The sequence below is a fragment of the Telopea speciosissima genome, chromosome 5, assembly GCF_018873765.1.
Source record: "Telopea speciosissima isolate NSW1024214 ecotype Mountain lineage chromosome 5, Tspe_v1, whole genome shotgun sequence".
In the NCBI taxonomy this organism is placed as follows: Eukaryota; Viridiplantae; Streptophyta; class Magnoliopsida; order Proteales; family Proteaceae; genus Telopea; species Telopea speciosissima.
Window position 1 is genome coordinate 60,375,763 of NC_057920.1, and position 20,388 is coordinate 60,396,150.

Below are 20,388 nucleotides of genomic sequence, written 5' to 3' on the forward strand. Positions count from 1 at the left end.
GAAAATTTCCCAATCATTGAAATTTCTACTTAAGGAATAGTAGAATAAATAGATAGCAAGCTATAAAACCCAACCAGCAACAGGAATGCTAAGTCACCAATCCACTACCCAGGTAATACAGCAGCAGGAAGAAATAGCCCATGATTCTACTCCATACCTAAACCAATACCTTAAGGCTCAATTCATTAACTCAACACACAAAAATAGAACTCAAAAAAACAAAGACTCCTAGTCCTATGTATGAATTTAGTTTCAATATAGCAACTACAATGACTGCTAAATCCTTTACTATTTAAATAAAACTACCAATTAACGAAATAGACTTGAAATATCACTCATAATTTAGTTAGGCTTCCTAAAATAGAATCCCACCATAGACCAACACCCCATTAGAAAATTGGTCATAACTTTTCGGAATAAAAATTGGAAACTTGGAATTGCAAGATCTTGGTCTCATAAGATAGGAAACTCAATAACCTGTCAATTGACACCAATATCACACAAAGTACAGAAATTTTGATAATCTAAAACTATCCTCAAAGAACAGTGACGGAAATAACCCAATTTCCTGTAACGAATTTTTTTTTTTTTTTTTTACCCCGAACTTAACTGGGACCCGGGACAGCCCCTAGAATTTTATTAATAATCAATAAAAGAATAAGAGCATACACGGGGGGGACATTCCACCTTACCCCTAACCCACAGAGCTGCCCTCACAAGGCTTCTCCACAATACGACAGACAAGGAATTAGAATGACTCCCCTATTTTCTGAGAACCGGAAGACCCTCCTTGTTCTCACGGAGGATAACCTGAAACACACCTGTAGGCAAACCATCTTGCTGAAAGGTTACCGAAGACCCAGTATCGCAGGCCAAGTTGGCTAACCAATCCGCCGCTCTATTACTTTGCCGATAGGCAAACGAGACAGGCTCGGGCTGATGAAACGAGTGACAAGATCTCCTGGAACCCGTACCAGCCTTTCCATAAGTTGCATCGCCCCTGACACACCATCCTGGCCGTGGAGGTAGAGTCCACGTTAACGGTTACATCCATGAACCCCAGATCGTGACATAGCCCTAGACCATCTCTCAATGCACGTAGCTCGGCAATCGAGTTTGTACAGGCCCCATAGTGATTTGAGAAAGCAGCAAGTACCCTCCCATCCGGATCCCTTATGACCCCTCCACCTCCTCCTAAGCCCAGGTTGCCCCTACAAGCCCCGTCTACATTGAGTTTCACCGAAGCAAATGGTGGGCACCAATAAACTACCATCGGGCGTTTCAATCTGGGGGCCGCAGGCGCCAGCCCAAAGCACTGCAGAATTAGATCATCTCTCCAAGACCTTGACCACCCTACCTTGGGGGGGGATGTGCATGTCTTTCACCCAGGTTTTAATGGTTGCAATGATGGAGCTCGCAGCGCGGCTGCCTTCACCATGCCTTCTGTTATTTCTCTTTCCATAGCTCCCAAACCACCAAGGACGGTAGAATATCTATGATATAAGAGCTAAGGGAGCTGCACCGTGCTATGCCCTACCACTGCCCTATGCGCCCTCTCACATTCTGAGTGGGAGCAGAGTGGATGTCGAAAACCCGCTCAAAGTAGTCCCACACCTTGGCCGCTGTACCTCCATAAAGCAGACAGTGATCTATCGTTTCGCAACGAGGATAACCACAACAACTACATTTTGAGGCTAATGAATTCCCGTAGACCTAAGCGTCTCGTCCGTAGGGATCCTGCCTTCCAGAAGCTGCCAAGAGAAGAAAGCAATTTTCTCCGGAACAAAAGCGTTCCATATCCATTTCGCATAAGGCACCATCGGTGAGGCAGTCCGAATCTCATTCCACACAGACTTGGTGGTAAATCTCCCATCACTCGAGGGGGACCAAACCAGGACATCCTCCCTATCAGTAAGTGCAAACCTCCCCTCCAAAATACTTTCCTTGACGGCCGAGATGAATCAATGAGATTCAGTATTTCCTGATTCCAGCTGCCGTCCTCTCCCAATGCCTCTCTCACAATCAGACCCGTGTCCACCAGCAGGCCATTATCCACACAATCTATTAGAGCCCCAACTCCCGTCCAGTTATCAAGCCAGAATGACACCCTGCCAGTACCAATCAATCACTGTGCTTTTTCCAAAAGAAAATCCTTGCAGGCCAACGTACAACGCCAAGACTTTGAGCCTGTCCCACATGATCCTGCCAGAGCAACATGGATGTTCTTGAAGAACTTTGCCCTAAAAAACTCACTCCACAGGGAATGGTACGTAAGCACCCTCCAAAGGCCCTTAAGCCTGAGCAAGACACCAACATCCTCCAACAGTCTGATCCCAATCCCCCCTTCCTCAAGCGGCCTACAAACCTTCCTCCAACCAACCCAGTACCTGCGCCTTCCCTACTCCGAGCTGCCCCACAAAAAATCTGCAAATATACTATACAACCTCCACAGCACTGCCTTGGGCGAGTCCAGAGTAGTGAGAACATGGATGGGGATAGAAGCTAGGACATGCTTGAGGAGCGTAACCCGACCCCCAGAAGACAAGAGCTTGCCCATCCAGCCTGCCACCCTATTCCTTATCTTCTCCACCAAGCTGTCAAAGAAGCAAATTTTGAGCCTTCCAGAGTGGAGAGGGGCCCCCATGTAAGTGATTGGCAGAGACCTCTTTGGGAAACCGGTCACCACCCCCACCATTTGTGCCCTCGCCAACAAGAACTTGTCCCCCAAGATGAAGCAGCTCTTCTGCTTATTTACAAGCTGCCCCGAAAAGCCTTCATATCTATTAATAAACCCCACAACCTGTTTGAGAGATCTTTTCAAGCCCCTGGTGAAGATTATGGTGTCATCAGCAAACAGACAGTGCGAAATGCCCGGGCACCCTCTCGGGAGCCGAAAATAAGAAACATGTCCCTCCTCAAATAAGTTTCTGATGCCCTTGCTCAACACCTCCTCCGCCAAAATAAAGAGGGTTGGGGATAAAGGATCCCCCTGCCTGACCACCCTAGAGGACTTGAAAAACCCCGACATGCTGCCACCCATGATAATTGAGAACTAACAATTCTCCACAGCCTTCCTGATCAAAGCAATCCATGTGTCACAAAACCCAAACTTAGAGAGCACACGCCAGAGGAACTCCCACTCTAGCCAGTCATAGGCCTTTGCCACATCGAGCTTGAGGATGACAGTGCCCCCTCGAGCCCTCCTATTCAAGTCATGAGCCATTTCCTGCACAATGGATATGTTGTCGTGGATCGACCTACCCTGCACAAAAGCACCTTGCTCCTCCGCCACTAAGGACGGGAGGAGCCCTGCCAGCCTGGAAACAAATATTTTGCCAATAATCTTGTAGGAAAAATTCCAAAGACTAATGGGCCGAAAATCAGCCATTACCTCAGGGTTGTCCTTCTTGGGAATAAGAACCAAATTGACCGAGGTGAAGCTCCTAGGGAGCGTTCCCCCCCTGAAAAAATCCACAACTGCCGCCCAGACATCCTGGCCCACCACCTCCCAACAAGCTATGAAGAAGTAACCTGAGAACCCGTCTGGACCCAGTGCACTATCGCTCGATAAAGAGAAGACTGCCCCTATTACCTCCTCTAGAGATGGAAGCACCAAAAGAGCATTGTTGTCTGCCTCCGACACAGCCCTAGGAATTAAAGCCAATAAATCCTCATCAACTTGGCATCCCTAGGAAGAGAAGATCTCAGAAAAGTGTCTCACTGCCTCTGTCTGAACCCCCTCAGCATCAGTAATCCACACTCCATCACCCCCTCTTATTTTACTCACACAAGCCTGCTTTCTCCTGATATTGACCATGGAGTGGAAAAACTTTGTATTGTGGTCCCCTTCCTTCAACCAGGTAACCCTGGATTTCTGCCTCCAAAAAATTTCCTCCTGAAGGAGCACACCTTGAAGCGTCTCCTTTGCCTCCCCTAGGGCTGCCATGGCCTCATCACTGGCACCCATATCAACCACTGCCTCCGCCCTGCACACCGAGTCTTCTGCATCCCTAACCTTCTGATGCACATTGCCAAACACCTCCTTATTCCATTTGCGAAGAGCACTGCGAAGACCCTTAAGTTTCATGTGCAAAACAAACAAGGGCGAACCAAACAACGGTTTACCCCACTCACCCTGCACAAACTCCTAGAAACCTGGATGAAGCAGCCACATTTGCTGAAATTTGAAAGCAGAGCCGACCCTGGTAGCCTCAGAAGAGGACAACCAAATAAGAGTGTGGTCAGAGCACGTCTGGCTAAGGTGAGCAACCTCCCACCTAGGAAAAGCCCCCACCCACTCCGCATTGACCAAGAAACGATCAAGTCTGGCCAGCACCCTTCTTGCACCTACCTGGTTATTGGACCAAGTAAAAACATTTCCAGCATAACCTGCATCAATAAGCCCCGAGCAGCTCACAAAACGCCCAAACTCCTCTATCGACACCAAGCACGCCGGCTTGCCCCCTTCTTTCTCGGATGGGGAAGCCACTGCATTAAAGTCTCCACCCACTGCCCAAGGGAGGGAATTGTCCCTCGAAAAAAGCTCCAATCTCTCCCACATCTCCCTCCGCTCCATTGCAGTGCAAAACCTGTGGACGAAAGTGAAGATGACCGTAACCCCACTGGCACCCACACACTCCAGAGAAACAAACTGGGGGTGTTCCTCAACCACCCGAATCTAAACCACGGCCTTCCAAAAAACCCAAATCCTATCAGATGTGTGCAGCGATTCCATCCCAATCCGGCGCATAATCCGCCTTGCCTTAGTGGCTTGAGCCTTGGGCTTAGCTATGGCAACAATATCAACTCTATGCATATTTATTAAAGCTTTCAGGCGCCTAGAAGTAGGCTTATTTCCAATGCCCCGCGCATTCCAGAAAAGATAACTCATCTGGTACCCTGGGGAGAAGATCTCAACGATCCCATGGATCTTGTAACATGTCTGGAAGGGGCCTCGACTGAAGGCCATCCTCGCCTAGCCTTCCTAATCTTCTTCCTCTTGTACACCCGAGCAACATCGAGGCTCACAGTCCGAGGGGGCAACCGTCTCCCAGCGTGGGCCCCTGTCACCACAGACTCCCTGTTGTCTTCTCCACTCCTTTCAAAGGACCTACGGATTCTGGCTGCAATGGTAGCATGAAAGCGCCTGAAGCTGTCCATCACTTCCTCTCGGCTTAGCCCAACCTGCGCGACCTGCTCTACCACATGGCTGTCATCCCTAGCCTTTATGGGCCCTCAAGGTCTTCAAAAAAAGGCACAGGAGCTTCTCCTACCAACTGCGCACAGTCCTTCTCCACAATAAGGCCAGCAGCGTCACCAAGGCCATCGTCCCCACATGGAATTGCCACCAAATTGCTCGTAGCCATCTCTGGAATTACTTGACCCGCCTCCCTGCCACCACCGTTGGAGGGACCCTCTCCCCTTGGATTGAAGACCCCCTCCAAACTTCTGACACCACCAACACCTTGTACCCCTGCAATCGGAGGGCCCTGTGCTGCCACAAGCCCTGTTGAAACTTCCCCCTCTTCTAAGCCCTGCGAAGAGTCCCCTGTAAATGAGAGAATAACAGTGCGTGAGCCTTCCTGTTCCAAACCAGCCACCGCGCCAGCATTTAGAACCGGTGGAGCAGTCACCTCCAAGTCCTTGCCTACAGCCTCAATGCCAGGCACACCCGCAGGTGCCTCGACTGGGTCTTCGAGAACCCTCTGAAGACCGAAAACCACGCCCTGCCTCCCTGCAGGTTTCCATCGCCCACGACGACGAATCGCAGGCGGATCACGACCTACCGTAGCAACCAACAACCCAGCGTCACGCGAGGTGCCCTCGCCTCTCGGAATAAACACCCCTTCACTGTTACAAGAATCTTCGCTGTTTTGAGACCCAGGCTGCCCACTTCTTCCAAGGGCCGCTAGGCAGCCATGAGCCGGAGCCTCAATCCCTTCGGCATCGACTGGAATTACAGCACCTTCTGTCCTTCTCATCTGCTTCGTACAGACCTCTTGCGAATGGCCAATCTTCGAACACGACACACAGTAAGAGGGCAGGCGCTCATACACAACCTTTTGATGGAACCCTTCAGAACCACAACCCACCCACACCCTTGAGGGCAGAGCATTCCTCAGGTCAACTTCAACACAAAATCTGGCTTCCACCGTCCGAGTACAATTGGCCGTAGCCCCATCTACTTTAAGAAACCTTCCAATCGTGCCAGCAATGGAGGCTAGGAAGTTGCCTTGGTAAAAGTTGATTGGGAGTCCAGGCAGCATCACCCAGACATGAGCGAGCAGGGATTCCCAACCAGAAATAAAACCAAAGGACCAGCGCATGAAGCGCAAGCGAAAACCTTGAATGAATACCTGTTCTTTCAGCCACACCTTGACGAAATCTGCCGGCGCCGAGAATCGCAGGAGTACATGCCTAGGATCCATGGTCGAAAGCGCGACTTCCCCTTGAAGGAAGAGGTTCTTCATTAAGTAAGCCTTGATCGTGAAGAGGGAAGGCCTGCCATGGCTGCATGTAGCAATCAGCGCACACTCGAATGCTTTCTCTGATCTTTCAACCTCTTCCCTGGTGAAAAAAACCGCAGGTTCTCCAAAATGGGAGGAAGGCGACTTGATCTCCACAGCGACACGGGGAGGTGCCAAGGAACGAGTCAACACAGCAGCAAAGGAGCCAGCAGGCCCACCACCGAGAGGTCCATGAAGGGGAGGATCGGGGGGGCGATCCTCCCGAGAGGGAGGACCCGCCATTCCCAAAGCAGAAAACGACAAACCCTAGAGTGCGCCACCAGAGCCTAACATGCGCACCCCCCAACTTATTATTTCAAAAAAGCGAAGCTGTCCCTGTAATGGCATGTTGCGAATCACCAAAACTAATCCAATACTCTGTAATACATGTAAATACCACTCGGTTAGGCGATAGCGATGCTCCTGCACCGTAAAGAACTGACTCTTATAAATCGCAGATCACCTTTGTCTTTTTCTAGGCATACCTCTTCCCATTTTACCAAATGAAGATTGTGATTTCTCCTCCAATCATTTTACACAAAAATTCAACTCCAGTACTCCTCTAATGCTGAAATTTTAAGAACAGACAGATAATGGATTGTGATGCTAGAAACAGAGGCTTTAATCAACGTAATCTTACCTCGTTTAGCGAGAGTATTTTTTCCATACTACCAAATTTTCTCAACCTCTCTATTATAGGTTCCTACAAACTTTTTTGATTAAAAGAACTCAGCAATAGGAATCATTTGACTCTTATGAAAATTCATCTTGGTTCTACATTACTTAAGAGGTTGACCAGATCTGGATGTGTGGTTACTTTTTAAGTGTTCAGAGACTTTATTATTGTAAAAATATGCGGGTCACATGTGTCTCGAGTAGTTTAGACAGAGTCAATATGGATACTAATTAAAAGAGTCCTTACTCCTAATTCCTTGTTCCAAGCCCTCTCTCTCTCACACACATTTGTTTAGTTTCCTCTGGTTGTATTAGTTCTTCTTCCCTTCACTCTTTATTAATAATACTAAATATTCATTCTGGTTTGCTCGCAATTGTCAGCTCAAAACTGGTTTCCGAAATGTCTTTTATTATTGCATTTGTTCCCTGCATCTGAAACCAGGTTTAGATCTTTGCCTGGGCTTTAGATTCCTTCCGTATAATCTGAACTTGAGCTACAAAGTTTCTATCCCTCGAGTTAAAATTAGGGTCTGTTGATCTCTTGCCTGTACTAGTTGCCCTTGGTTCGGGCAATCATTACCTAGCTTTTTCAACCACATAACATAGCTTATCTAACACAGATAGGCAAAACACTGAATAGAGTTGAATGGGGAAAAAATTTCATGTAGCAGACACTAATAGATGGGATAAGGCATAGTTGGGTTGAGTTAACATTATTCACCAAAAAAAAGAGTTGAGTTAACATAGAAAGGCAAGAATGTCTCCTCTGATAGAGTGGAAACAGCCTTGTTATCCTTCTTCTGGTTTCAGTGTATTCATCAACCATGTACCTGGGGGTTTCTTTCCAAGTTTGAGGGAAATCAATGAAGGATATCTCTGATGCAAAATTCCAGGCTTCCAGCAAGAACAGAAAAAGAAGAATATGTTGTTTTTGGTTCCGTTTTCTGGGTGAACCTGAACCTATGTTTCAATATTGGATCAAGTTAGACTAATTTTAAGTCCTCAATGAGTTATATGGGTCATGGACTTAGTATTTTTGGGTTTTATATTGTAATGGGACAATTCTATAAGCCCAAATATGAGGGATTTAAGGCCTATACGAAATTAAGTGTTTATATCTATTTTATAGTAGATCTAAAGACTTTTTAATTTAATTGCAAGGGATTCTTTTAGCCCATGCATAGAGGGCTACTAAATCCTGTTTTATTTCAAAGCTATAAAGAAGGAAAGGGTGTTAAGCCCTACCGACAATTTTGACAAACCCTTAGCTCTATGCTTGTAATTTTCTGTGAGATGAAATGGTAACCTTGGGGGGAAGCCAAGTGGACAGGTGAGATGCTGGTCAAGTTTTAGATGGGAGACCTAATTCATATCCTTTTTCTTCCATCTCCTACTTCACTCAATCAAGGTTAGATCTTTGTTTTCACTCCATTCCTGTGAATACCATGTTCCTGTATACGGAACTAATTTCTCTTAGTCTTCTCAGTTTTCAGATCAGGTTCTAGTGCTGATATTGCCATCTTCCTCTCCCATCGATCACAAGTTGTATTGGCAATTCACTGCCTATTCTGGTTTACTTGCTAATTCTTCAGCCTTATTACCAATATAGCCCTTTGTTTCTATTTTGAAACACCACTTGCTATTTTTTTGGAGTACAGTTACTATTTCTATTAATTGCTAAGTCTGAGTTCCTAATTTCAGTTACCTGCTATTTAAGTAACTCTTTGACTTTTCAAAATCTAACCATTGGATTGGCATGTAACTTTGTTGAACCACTCCTCATAACTACTAGGCCATTTGACCAGAACTTGGGCCAGATCTGATCCACTCGATTTGGTTGTTGGATTTCTCTTGACCATTGTATTGACCTTCAGTACTAGATGAATTGATTGGATTTCTAACCCTAGTCTTTGGGTGATAGATAGCCATTATCCTCCAACTCCTTTTCTATTCATTTTGGTGAGGACCTGAGTCGGAATGGATACAAAAGACCTGAATTTGAAACCCACCTCCACCAAGCAGCACAACATACTTGCCCACAAAAAGAAGGTCAAAAAGATGTTAGCAAATATTGGATCTCCAATAAAGGGTCATTATCCAGTGCCTGTCCCGCTTGTGCGAGGTCCTGGAAGGGATGAGTTTGGAGTCAGTCCTAACTTTTGGCATTTTTTGTGCAAAGTGGCCGTCCTCAAGACTCGAACCTGGGCATTTGCCCTGGCAGCCCGAACCTTTACCATTTCTCTTAGCAATGGCCCCTAAATACTGGATCTTCAATGCCGTACTCAAATATGAACAAAGGAATAGCATGGGAGGCTAATGCAAATAAATCACATAAATAGGCTTATTTTAATGGAACCCTGGTGGTGAGTCCAAGATGGGGTAATAGTGATGATCCAAGCCCTAGAGAAGTAGAGATTAGGTGGTGGTTCCTCATCATATCTTTCCTTTTATTTCTTTTCTTTCCCACAATTGCACATAGGTTTCAATTCTTGTTTAAGACTTAAGAAGCACAAAATTTTTGTTATTGAATTCTCTGATTTTCTGTTTAAGAATCCAAACCCCAGACAGATTCTCTCATTGCCTCAATCTGTCCATCAGATTCAAATCATAATTTACTACCTTGATCCATTACTTGTATCGTTCATTCAACTGGAATTTCAGGCTGACTGGAATTGTTTAAATCTAGTTATCGAGTTTTCTCTCAAACCTGGTTGTATTCCTATACCTGCTTCTTGTCGCAAGCATTTCCCACTGATTCTTATTAGTTCGGGATTAGCACAACATATATTAGTAGTCATGGATATGTGTCTCACTATGTAGAATCGTAAGAAAGAAGAGCTTAGTTGCCCTAAGATTAGGTGGTGGAGCTTAAAAGGAGATACTTTGAAATCATTTACTAAAAAAGTCATCAAACAAGGAAAGTGGGACCATGAGGGAGACACTGATACGATGTGGAACGAGATTACATTAAGAAGGTTGCTAAAGATGTCCTGGGTGAATCGAAAGGGAAACATCATTCCTCTAAGGAGACTTGGCGGTTGGATGATGAGGTTCAAGCAGCCATTAAGAGTAAGAAAACTAGTTTTAAGACATGGCAAAGTACTAAGGATGTAGAGGATCTACACAGGTATAAATTTGCCAGAGATAAAGTTAAGATGATTGTGGGAAAAGCAAGGGCGAAGAAATGTAACGATATTTATAACAATCTGAGAACAAAGGAAGGGGGAAAAGCTATCTATGAGATAGCTAAAATGAAGGAAAGGAAGAATCGAGATCTCGACCATGTTAGACGTATTAAAAGTGAAGATGGTAAATAGGGATGAGGACATTAAGGAGACATGGAAAGAATATTTCTGCAGCCTACTAAATGAAGAATCTTCAAGTAATAGTGCCTCAGAAGACTACATTACCTTTCAAGACACCACATGACATAGATATATACAAAAAATTAGGGTGTTTGAAGTAAAAAAAGATTTAAAGAGGATGAAAGTAGGCAAGGCACAAGGCCCAAATGAGATCCCAATAGAAGTGTGGAAGAGCTTAGGAATCTGTGGTTTATCTTGGCTAACCAAGCTGTTTAATAAGAGATTATGAGCACAAGGAAAATGCCAAATGAATGGAGGAGAAGCATTTGTGGTTCCGATTTACAAAAATAAAGGTGATACTCAAAGCTACAATAACTATAGAGGCATAAACTAATGATTCATACGAATTATGGGAGAGGGTTATTGAAACCCACCTAGGAGCTAAAAGAGCGAGGGGCAGGCCTAAAATGACCATAGAAGATGTGGTGAGGAAGGACATGCATAGTCTAGGTCTTGTCCCCAGTATGACCTCAGATGTGCCTCTTTCCTCTTACTAATCTTTCATCTTTCATTTTGCTATTTATTTCCATCTCTCATTTGGCATTTTCCATTCTTCATTTCTCTCATCTTTCCCTATCCCTCTTTCCTCATCTTTTCTTTCCCTTTTTTGGTCAGAACTCAGTTTTCCTTACTTTGTTTTGCTTGGATTCATGTAGCCAACCCCATTAAGTTGAGATAAGGCTGAGTTTGCTGTTGTTGTTGGTTATTGAAACCCACCTAAGACAAGAAACTACTATTACGGAGAACCAATTTGGTTTCATGCCAAGAAGATCCACAATATAAGCTATTTACTTAGGAGAATCATGGAAAGATTTAGAGATTACAAGAAGGATCTCCATATGGTCTTTATTGTCCTAGAAAAAGCTTATGACAAAGCCTCTAGAGAGTTAATCTGGAAAGTGCTAGAGAAGAAAGGTATTTCAACAAAATATGTGGACATAATTAAAGATATGCATAATGGTGTGGTGACTAGTGAAAGAATTGTTGGGGATCAAGGCAGTGAATTCCCAATTACAATCCCTTTTGTTCTTTTATACTATACAATGTTAATACTTCATACATATCCGAACAAAAGTTAATTTGGGTTGCATCAAGGATCAGCTTTAAACCCTTATTTGTTTGCACTTAACATGATGATTTAACCAGAGATATTCAAGATGAGGTTCCTTGGTGTAAGCATTCTACTGATGATATTGTTCTGGTGGATGACATTAAAGCAGGGATTAACACTAAGTTGGAGTTATGTAAATCAACCTTGGAATCAAAAAGTTTTAAGATAAGTAGAACGAAGATGGAGTATATGGTGTGTAACTTTAGTTTCACTAGGATGGATAATGAGGTGGTCAAAATTGATGAGGGAGATTCTGCAAAGTGATTACTTTAGGTATTTGGGCTCAATCATAAATAAAGAAGGTGATATAGAGAATGATGTTTCACATAGAAATAAAATAGGATGGATGAAGTGGAGAGGTGAGTCCGGAGTGTTGTACGATCAACGTATTCCTTTAAAACTTGAAAGGAAATTTTATAGGACAATCATAGGACCGGCAATGATGTATGGTGCGGAATGTTGGGCAGTTAAGAAGCACCATATAGATAACCTTAGTGTAACAGAGATGAGTATGTTGAGATGGATGAGTAGCAAAACTAGGAAGGATAAAGTAAGTAATGAAAATATTAAAGCTGATATGGGAGTAGCTCTGATACATGATTAGCTACGAGAAAGCCGTTTGAGGTGGCATGGCCATGTTCAATGGAGGCCTTTGGATGCTCTAGTATGGAGGAGGAATTTAATTCAGATTGAAGGAACTAAAAGAGCTAGGGGCAGACCTAAAATAACCTTAGGAGAAGTGGTGAGGAAAGACATGCATAGCTTAGGACTTGTATCAAGTATGACAATGAATAGAGCTGATTGGAGGCATAGTTCGAAAACTCATCTCCACCAGGTCGAGATTCTCGAGATATCGCCCTCGGCGAGATAGACCTTTTTTTTTTTTTTTTTTTTTTGGTTTTGGAATGATGTTTCAATGGGCAAATGGCCATAGTTGGCTCCAAAACTTTAAGGGAAGCTTGTTTTAGGCTTAATAAACATATTTAAATCTTCAAATTGAAAGAAGAAAAAAAACACCCAATTTGGTGTTTTGGATTTGCACCCTTGGTTGGCAGTAAAGGCTAAACCCTTAATGTAATATTACCTATTCTACACATTGTTTGAATGATATGAGACATAATTAGCAAGTAAAACAAGTAAATTATGCAATAGTGGATGAAGACACATAATATTGAATAATAATTTAAGAATTTAAGAAATCGTTAAAGACTTAAAGTTTCTACACAAACTCCTCCATGTGAAGTGTTCACAATGCATATTACATAGACACCAAACAGTGAACAATACATTAGTCATAGACACCCTACTTTACTAGTCTTCCATGTCCCAACTCCCAACAATACAATCGATCTCTTCGTAGTGATGTGGCAATCCCCAGTAGTGTATCCAATTGTATTGAGTGATGATGTGGCCAAAAGTCAAGAAACAAGGTTTTCCCTCTTCTCTAGACAAAAAAACCCCTTCTCTGTCAAGTTACTTCGAAATTTTGAAGTGTGCTCTCGAGTTGGTGATTTTTTATAATGTGGAATACAGTAGTTTTTCAAATTTTTGGCAAGACAATACGAAGTACCAAAATGACACCGCAATTTCGGTCAAGATTTCGAGTTAGTGCATATTCAGTGTCTCGTATGTAAACTCGTCTCGAGTAGCTCGAGATTCTCGAGTTTTTCGAGTTCTCGCCGAAATCTCAGCAAGTTTTAGAACTATGATTGGAGGGCAAGGATCCATGTAGATGACCCCAATTAGTTGTGGGATAAGGCTGTGTTGTTGTTTGTTGTTTAGAATTATGGAAGGACTGAATAGGGCTACTAATTCTTTTCTTATTGTTTGAGAAAATTCAAAATTCGACTTCAAAATTCAAATTGAAGGTTGGTTATACAATCTGATTAGGCGTCTATTCAAATCACATGGATGAGGTTTTTTTTTTTCTCAAGCGAGGGAAAATTGATGCATCAGATAATCATACAAATGGGCTTATTATAAAGGAAATAAGCCTTGGGTTGAGTTCTATACATGTAGGGCCTTTGGTCCAATTGGTATAGGCCACTTTAAGTTTAATGGGCCTATAAAATATGGGTACGAGGAATGATTACGGGATTTATTAATTACTTAAGTTCTGGGATCTAATTAGAGTCCTCTTCCTTTATTTAATTATTATTATAGTATTTTAGGTGGGCTGGATTAGGTCTTTATGAGTCCAGCTTTGTTCAAGTTGTTTTCTTCATTATTTTGTAGCATCCTAGTCAGTTAAGAGTTAAGACCACCTCCAAAGTAAGCTATTGGCTGGAGGAGTTTTAGGCTTAGCTTGAGTCCTATTTTGTGTCTTTTATATAAGTATGTAAGGGGATACAGCTCTGCACATGAACTTGATTAATAGAATTTGGCTTTTGCCTTTTGGGTCTGTGGTGACTCAGTACCTTACTAATATGGTGATTTAGCAAGACCCTTGATGCTGATTCCAGCCCTGCAGATCAGGTGGTGATTCTTGATCATACCTTTTCTTTTATTTCTTTTCTTTCCAACAATTGCATATCAGTTTCAGTTCCTGTTAAGAGGTGATGTAGGACAAAACATGAAGAAAAAGAGGTCAAAACACTGTTCACGTTACTGTTTATGTAAACAGTGTCACAGTCCCATATTTTGCCTTGGTGAGAATGCTACTAGAAGATCCTGTGGGGCCCAAGACCAGATTGCATGAAGACTTTTTACAAGAGTCAATTTTGTCTATGCGTGGGGGTTTAGAAGTTTAGTTTAGTTTCTATTTTCAGAATTATTCTCTTAGATATCTTGTGGTTGTCTATTAAGCAACCTTAGCTTAGTTTAGTTTCTAATTTCAGATTTAGAAAGTAGGTATAGCTTTTATTTAGAAGTTCCTATTTTCCTTAAGTTTCTAATTTTCAGTTTTTATATTTTCTTGTAGCTTGAGGTGCAAGCATATTATGTAAAGACTGTAGAAGCCTCACCAACAATTTTATGAATGAATGAAGCTTGCTTGGATGCAATGAATCTTCTCATGTCCAATTGGTTGTGAATTGGACTGAGAGGCCTGGCTGGTGAGAGCCAAAACCATAGTTATCAAGGCGTCGGCTCGACTAGGCTCCTTGGTCGCCTTCAACGCCTTGGGCACCTTGCCTTTTTGGCCCTCTAAAACGCCATGGTCGCTTCCCGCCTTACTAACGATGGCCAAAACCCCTAGGACTGAGACAGCTGGATCTCCTTATCTCTTTCCCCTTCTTCTCCTGTCTAACTTCTTCTTTCCATCGATCCTTTGCTACTACCATTGTTGTGAGTGTGAAACCTGCCGTTGTTGCTACCTCTGTGAAGGCCAGGATTCATCCTTGATCATCAATAGAAGACTATTACTACTCCTGCGATCCAGTTTTGCTGCTGCAACTTGTGAAAATCATAACTCTGCAACCAGTCATCAGACTTGACTGATATTTGGTGCAGACAACCCCCTCAATACCTCTTCCACTCTAGACCAGTTTGAGCACATGTTGCTGGTTGGTTTGGTCTGTAACACTTTCAATTTTGAAGGCCTAACTTCTAATTTCAAGTCCAACTCATAACTCAACATTCAGCCATCAGAATTGGCTGTAATTTGGAGCAAAGGACCTAATCAGTATCACCTCCACTCAACCTAAGTTTGGTAGCCATCTGTTGGCCGGTTTGCTCTCTGCCTCCTAAGTTACTAATTCTGGTTTATTGCTATTCTGATGTTCTGCTGCAACCTGTCGTCAATCCTACTGTAGAGTGGTTCTTAGTTGAACCTCTCCTACATTAAGAGGCATAAATTTTGTTACCGAATTCTCTGGTTTTCTCGGTTATAAGAATCCTAGCCCCAGAAGGATTCTCTCATTACCTTAAATATTCCCATCAAATTCAGATAATACTTTACAGACTTGATCAACTGCTTTGTATTGTTCATTCAACTAGAATTTCAGGCTGATCAGAATTGTTTAGAACAAATTATCTGGTTTTCTCTCTAACTTGGTTCTATCCCTATACCTGCAATCCTGTCGCAAGCTGCTCTCCCACACTGCATTAGAGGCAAAAAGAGTACTCCTTCCATTCCTCATACATTGTCCACTTTGGCATTTTAGCTGTTACAAAATGTTAGTCCGTTTCAAGAATTTAATGTATGAATTTTGGTAGTTTTGCCATTTTACCCATCATCGCAGTAACGAAAACTACGAATCCACATTGAAAATGGGACAACCTTTGAAAATAATTTAAAGAAAGTAGGAATTTAAGTTAAAAACAATTCCTTGAAATGCGAGTCTTCTCAAAACAAAAAATCTTTGTGAAACAAGGGGAAAACAAGTAAGGCAGCTAGAACTCAAACAAATTAGCATTGGCTAGATAACCTGCAGAAATTCTATTGGTTGGTATCCTATTTCATAACATGACCCTGTACCACGAAAAGAAGAGTTTTTGTTGGTTCATGTCTTAATAAGTTCCTTAATCAATGTTTCATAGTTAATTGAAATCTCAGAAACAAACACACTCCTTTAAATCATGCAAATCATTTGCATTAGTCATTAAACAAAAGTTGAATGAGCAAAGCATCATCAGCATGGCATGCATTGTTAAGTGACAAAGCAAAGATAGAGGAAGGGAAAAGGCCAGTTGAGATAGAAGAAAAGCATGAAAGTTAAAGGTATTATACTCGCGTATCATCTGATCCAGATATCAAGAGTGATCCACGTGAGTTCCATGCCACAGCATTAACACAACCCTGATGACCCTGTAAAAAATAACCGCAACTTCAGAACACAATTATGTAAATGAAAAACGACAAAAGCCCACAAGAAAGAAAAAAAAAAAGGTTTATCTAAAATCCTAAAAGATGTTATACATACTGCCAACAAGACAGCAGCTGCCAGTGCATGGAAACAGTTCATTTCAAAAATAGTTGCATACAATGGTAAGTAGCTGAAAAAGGAGGGCATAACATTCATCTTAGGATGAAATTTAAGATCGTGCAAGTGCCAACTTAGCCACACTATGATGGATATCGACATGGTGCAAATTGAGGAAAGAGAGATACCGCAAAATGACTATTTTAGATATCTGGGGTCGATCATATACAAAGAAGGTGACACAGAGGATGACGTTTCACAGAGACTTAAAACGGGATGGATGAAGTGGAGAGGTGCGTCCGGAGTGCTGTGTGACTGACGTATACCTTTAAAACTTAAAGGAAAGTTCCACAGGACTGTTGTGCGACCGGCTATGATATATGGGGCAGAATGTTGGGCAGTTAAGAAGTGTCATATTGAGAAGCTATGTGTCTCAGAGATGAGAATGTTAAGACGGATGTGCAGAAAAACTAGGAAGGATAACATAAGGAATGAATGCATTAGAACTGACTTGGGAGTTGCCCCGATCAATGACAAGCTCCAAGAGAGTCGTTTGAGGTGGTATGGTCATGTTCAACGGAGACCTAAAACGCCCCAGTAAGGAGGAATGATATGATCCCGATTGAAGTAGCTAAAAGAGCTAGGGGCAGGCCTAAAATGACCATAGGAGAAGTGTTGGTAGAACCGTAGGTCAGAAAGAAAGAATAAAAGAATGGAATGGCTTGTTATATTGATAGGTAAGCCCCTCTATTTATAATAGAGGGAAAATTACAAATAGTCTAAGCTAGGCGATGTGGGACTAAAACCCACATAGCCAACATAAGCTAAATACACTTAATAACATAAAAATACCCCAAAAGGACCAGAATACCCCCACAGTATTCTGGAGTACATATATTCTAACACTCCCCCTCAAGCTGGATTATACAAATATTAAAGAAAGAAGATCCAGCTTAGACTAAAGAAAAAGAACTCCATAACAATGCTAACACTCCCCCTCAAGTTGGCGCAAACAAGGTACTAATGCCCTACTTGAATAAAACGGGAAAAGATAAGTTGTAGCAGAATCCAACTTCAAGATGTACGCAGCTCCCAAATAAACCTTTACGAACTTGTAAAATTAGATCTTCAAAACTTGGGCAGACTTAATTAGTAAACTTTCACCAATCTTCAGCAGCTGTCCAGTGATGAATCTCGGACTGATAATCTTGAAGATAAATGACCAGGGTAGCGAGCAGATGTATCAGGTAGCAGTAAAGAGCAAGCAGCGTAAAAAAAACACCCAACTGTAGAACCTCATATAGGCAGGTAATAACCAAACATCTTCAAACTTTTAAGACCAACCTCCCCCTTACGGCAAACTCACCCCAATAACCAAGTAGATACCCATTGGCAATGGTGAAACCTCTGACCTTCTATGTTGTGCACCAAGTGTTTCTGCAAGTTCTGCTTTCTACAATGGTTGCATGTATACTGTATATAATCCCCCCCCTCACGTGTAGTGCACGTGGACATAAGAGAGATGATGTAAGAGATAGGGCTTAACATAATATTCCAGAATTTTCCAAGAGCTGCCAAGGGTAATGGAAAAATAAGAAATGGCAATGAAGAGAATACCATTAACTTCCAAGGTGGTTATAGGTTATGCCAAAGGTATGGTTTGGGAGGTGGTGAAGAAAAAAAACAGTGGGATAATGAAGTACGGAGTAAGTAATGCAACATATAAATCTCCAACCATCTTCAAACGATCAAACAAACACTTTTGATGGAAACTCCTGCAGGGGAGAAACTCTGAACTCCAATATTCAAATCTGACAAGTATACAGATCTGATTTGAAGTAAGGAAAGGCTCCATTCGTCAAGGCTTGATCAATCTTCAAACAAGGAGGAACAAGTGTGCAAAAAACCCCAATATATAAACTCCCACATGCTTAAAAGAACAAACGAAGATATCCGGACAGCAATGGATTGTAGAAGCTCCAACAAAAATTTGGATCAAATCTCAATTAGTAACAATGCTAGGATTCAAACTCCAAGGTGAGCCAGATATGAACCAGAAAAGCTTCACATAACTGAATAGGTTCGTAGTTGTAACCAAGAACCGTGGAACGCACTGTTGTAGTCCCAAATAAACTGATCTCCAGGGTAGCAGATTCGAGTCTTCAATAACGAAGGAAATTCGATCTCCAATAGTAGGAAACTCAGTCACAATAATAGGGCAGCAGTAGTCCACATAAAGGTAGCAGTAACATATCAACCAATCATGCTTACAGAAGCCAATCAATAACACCAGCCAGGTAGGTATGAAAGCTCAAAATAACCAGCAAATATAAGATAAATAACCAGACAGATCCATAGGTAGTTGAAGCAGCCAGCCATATAGGAACAAGTAAGAAACATAGGTTGATAAGTGGAGAAACCGAGCCATAAGAATGAACCTGAATTTTTCCAAAAAGAGCTGATGAATGATGCTGAAATAGGGGCTGAATACTCCTCTGATGTTTATAAAACTCTCCTCAAAAAATCAGTAATAGTGGACTGCCCTAACCCTTAGATCGATTATTGTCAGGGTTTTGTAAAAAACCCTGAAAAGGAAGATCGATTGTAGGGAAGAGGGCTTCAACAAAGTGATGATGACTTGTCAAAGGTGATGTCTTCTGGTAATAGATGCTGACCACCACTGCTGGAATGGATCTCCAGTTCGAATAACCAATCTCCTTGGTAATTGAGACTTGATCTTCACGTGGGAGAAACACCAAAAAATTGCAGAAAAATAGGGCAGCAACTATCATGTGCAATAGACCTTCGTCAAGTCAAGAATAGTTGAAGTAGAATGTCCTTCTTGATGGTAGAAGCACCTCCAAAAACACTCCAATAGCAGCAATCAACCCTAACCCTAAAATCGATATTTGTCAGGGTTTTGAAAAAAACCCTGAAAAGAAGGGGATCGATTGGGGTTAGGGGTCTTCAAACTCTTGGAAAGAGGCTGAAACTGAGGTCGAGTGATCCTTGTAGGCAGAGTAAGCATCCCTCCAAAAGGCAGCAAAAACTGAAACCTGTAACCCTAATGTCGATTTGAGTCAAGGTTTTAACAGGTAACCAAAAATAGCAGGTTGAGAAGGTTTTGCTGTAGGTACAAATCCAGCCACCAAATAGTGGCCAAACTAAGGTCGATTAAGGCTGGTAGTAGTAGGAAATTATCCCTAAAAAATTAGCTACATCTGACAAGGGAAGCCCCAAAATCGATTGGAGTTAGGTTTTTGAAAAAAAACCCTGACAAGGTGAGATCGATTTGGGGATTGTGGCTGGAAAACTTAATAAACGATGGAGAAAAAGAAAAAAGGGAAGTTAGGTTTTGGAATAGGGCAAAATAGGGCTGGAAAAGGCTACATAAGGTGCTCCAAAATTGGAGGATCAGTTTTCATTAGGTGATAGAGATCTGATCTCCAAAGAAAAGGGGAACTCCAAATCGCAGATGTGGCTCTAGCAGGGTTCGAGCAGATTTTTTAATAAAAAAATAGAAAGGAAGGGGGGGGCAGCAACTAAGTCATCGATATTCTCAGTTTACCTCATTAGTGCTGCCCCTTTATAGGCTGAGAAGAAGAAGAACAGGAGAAGGAGAAAACCGAGAAAGGGAGAAGAAGAAGAGAGATCGATGGAGGAGAAGTAGGGAGAAAGAGGGTTTTTTCTTCTCTCTAACCTAGATCAGACAAGCTCTGATACCATGTTGGTAGAACCGTAGGTCAGAAAGAAAGAATAAAAGAATGGAATGGCTTGTTATATTGATAGGTAAGCCCCTCTATTTATAATGGAGGGGAAATTACAAATAGTCTAAGCTAGGCAATGTGGGACTAAAACCCACATAGCCA

At 42.3% G+C, this 20,388-nt stretch overlaps 1 protein-coding gene and 1 long non-coding RNA gene across 3 annotated transcripts in view; one reads left to right on the plus strand and one right to left on the minus strand.

Moving 5' to 3' along the window:
- Nucleotides 1–20,388, minus strand: part of LOC122661691 (protein ALTERED SEED GERMINATION 2) — a 159,551-nt gene that overhangs the window by 126,732 nt on the left and 12,431 nt on the right. For both annotated transcript variants that reach the window (XM_043857176.1, XM_043857177.1), the window contains exon 3: nucleotides 16,327–16,404. In XM_043857176.1, coding sequence (XP_043713111.1) covers nucleotides 16,327–16,404 — 78 coding nt within the window. The remainder of the gene's footprint in view (nucleotides 1–16,326; nucleotides 16,405–20,388) is intronic.
- Nucleotides 13,725–15,913, plus strand: LOC122661692. The gene is made up of 3 exons (XR_006332920.1): nucleotides 13,725–14,212; nucleotides 14,738–14,739; nucleotides 15,544–15,913. It is a non-coding gene; the product is annotated as an uncharacterized LOC122661692 (long non-coding RNA).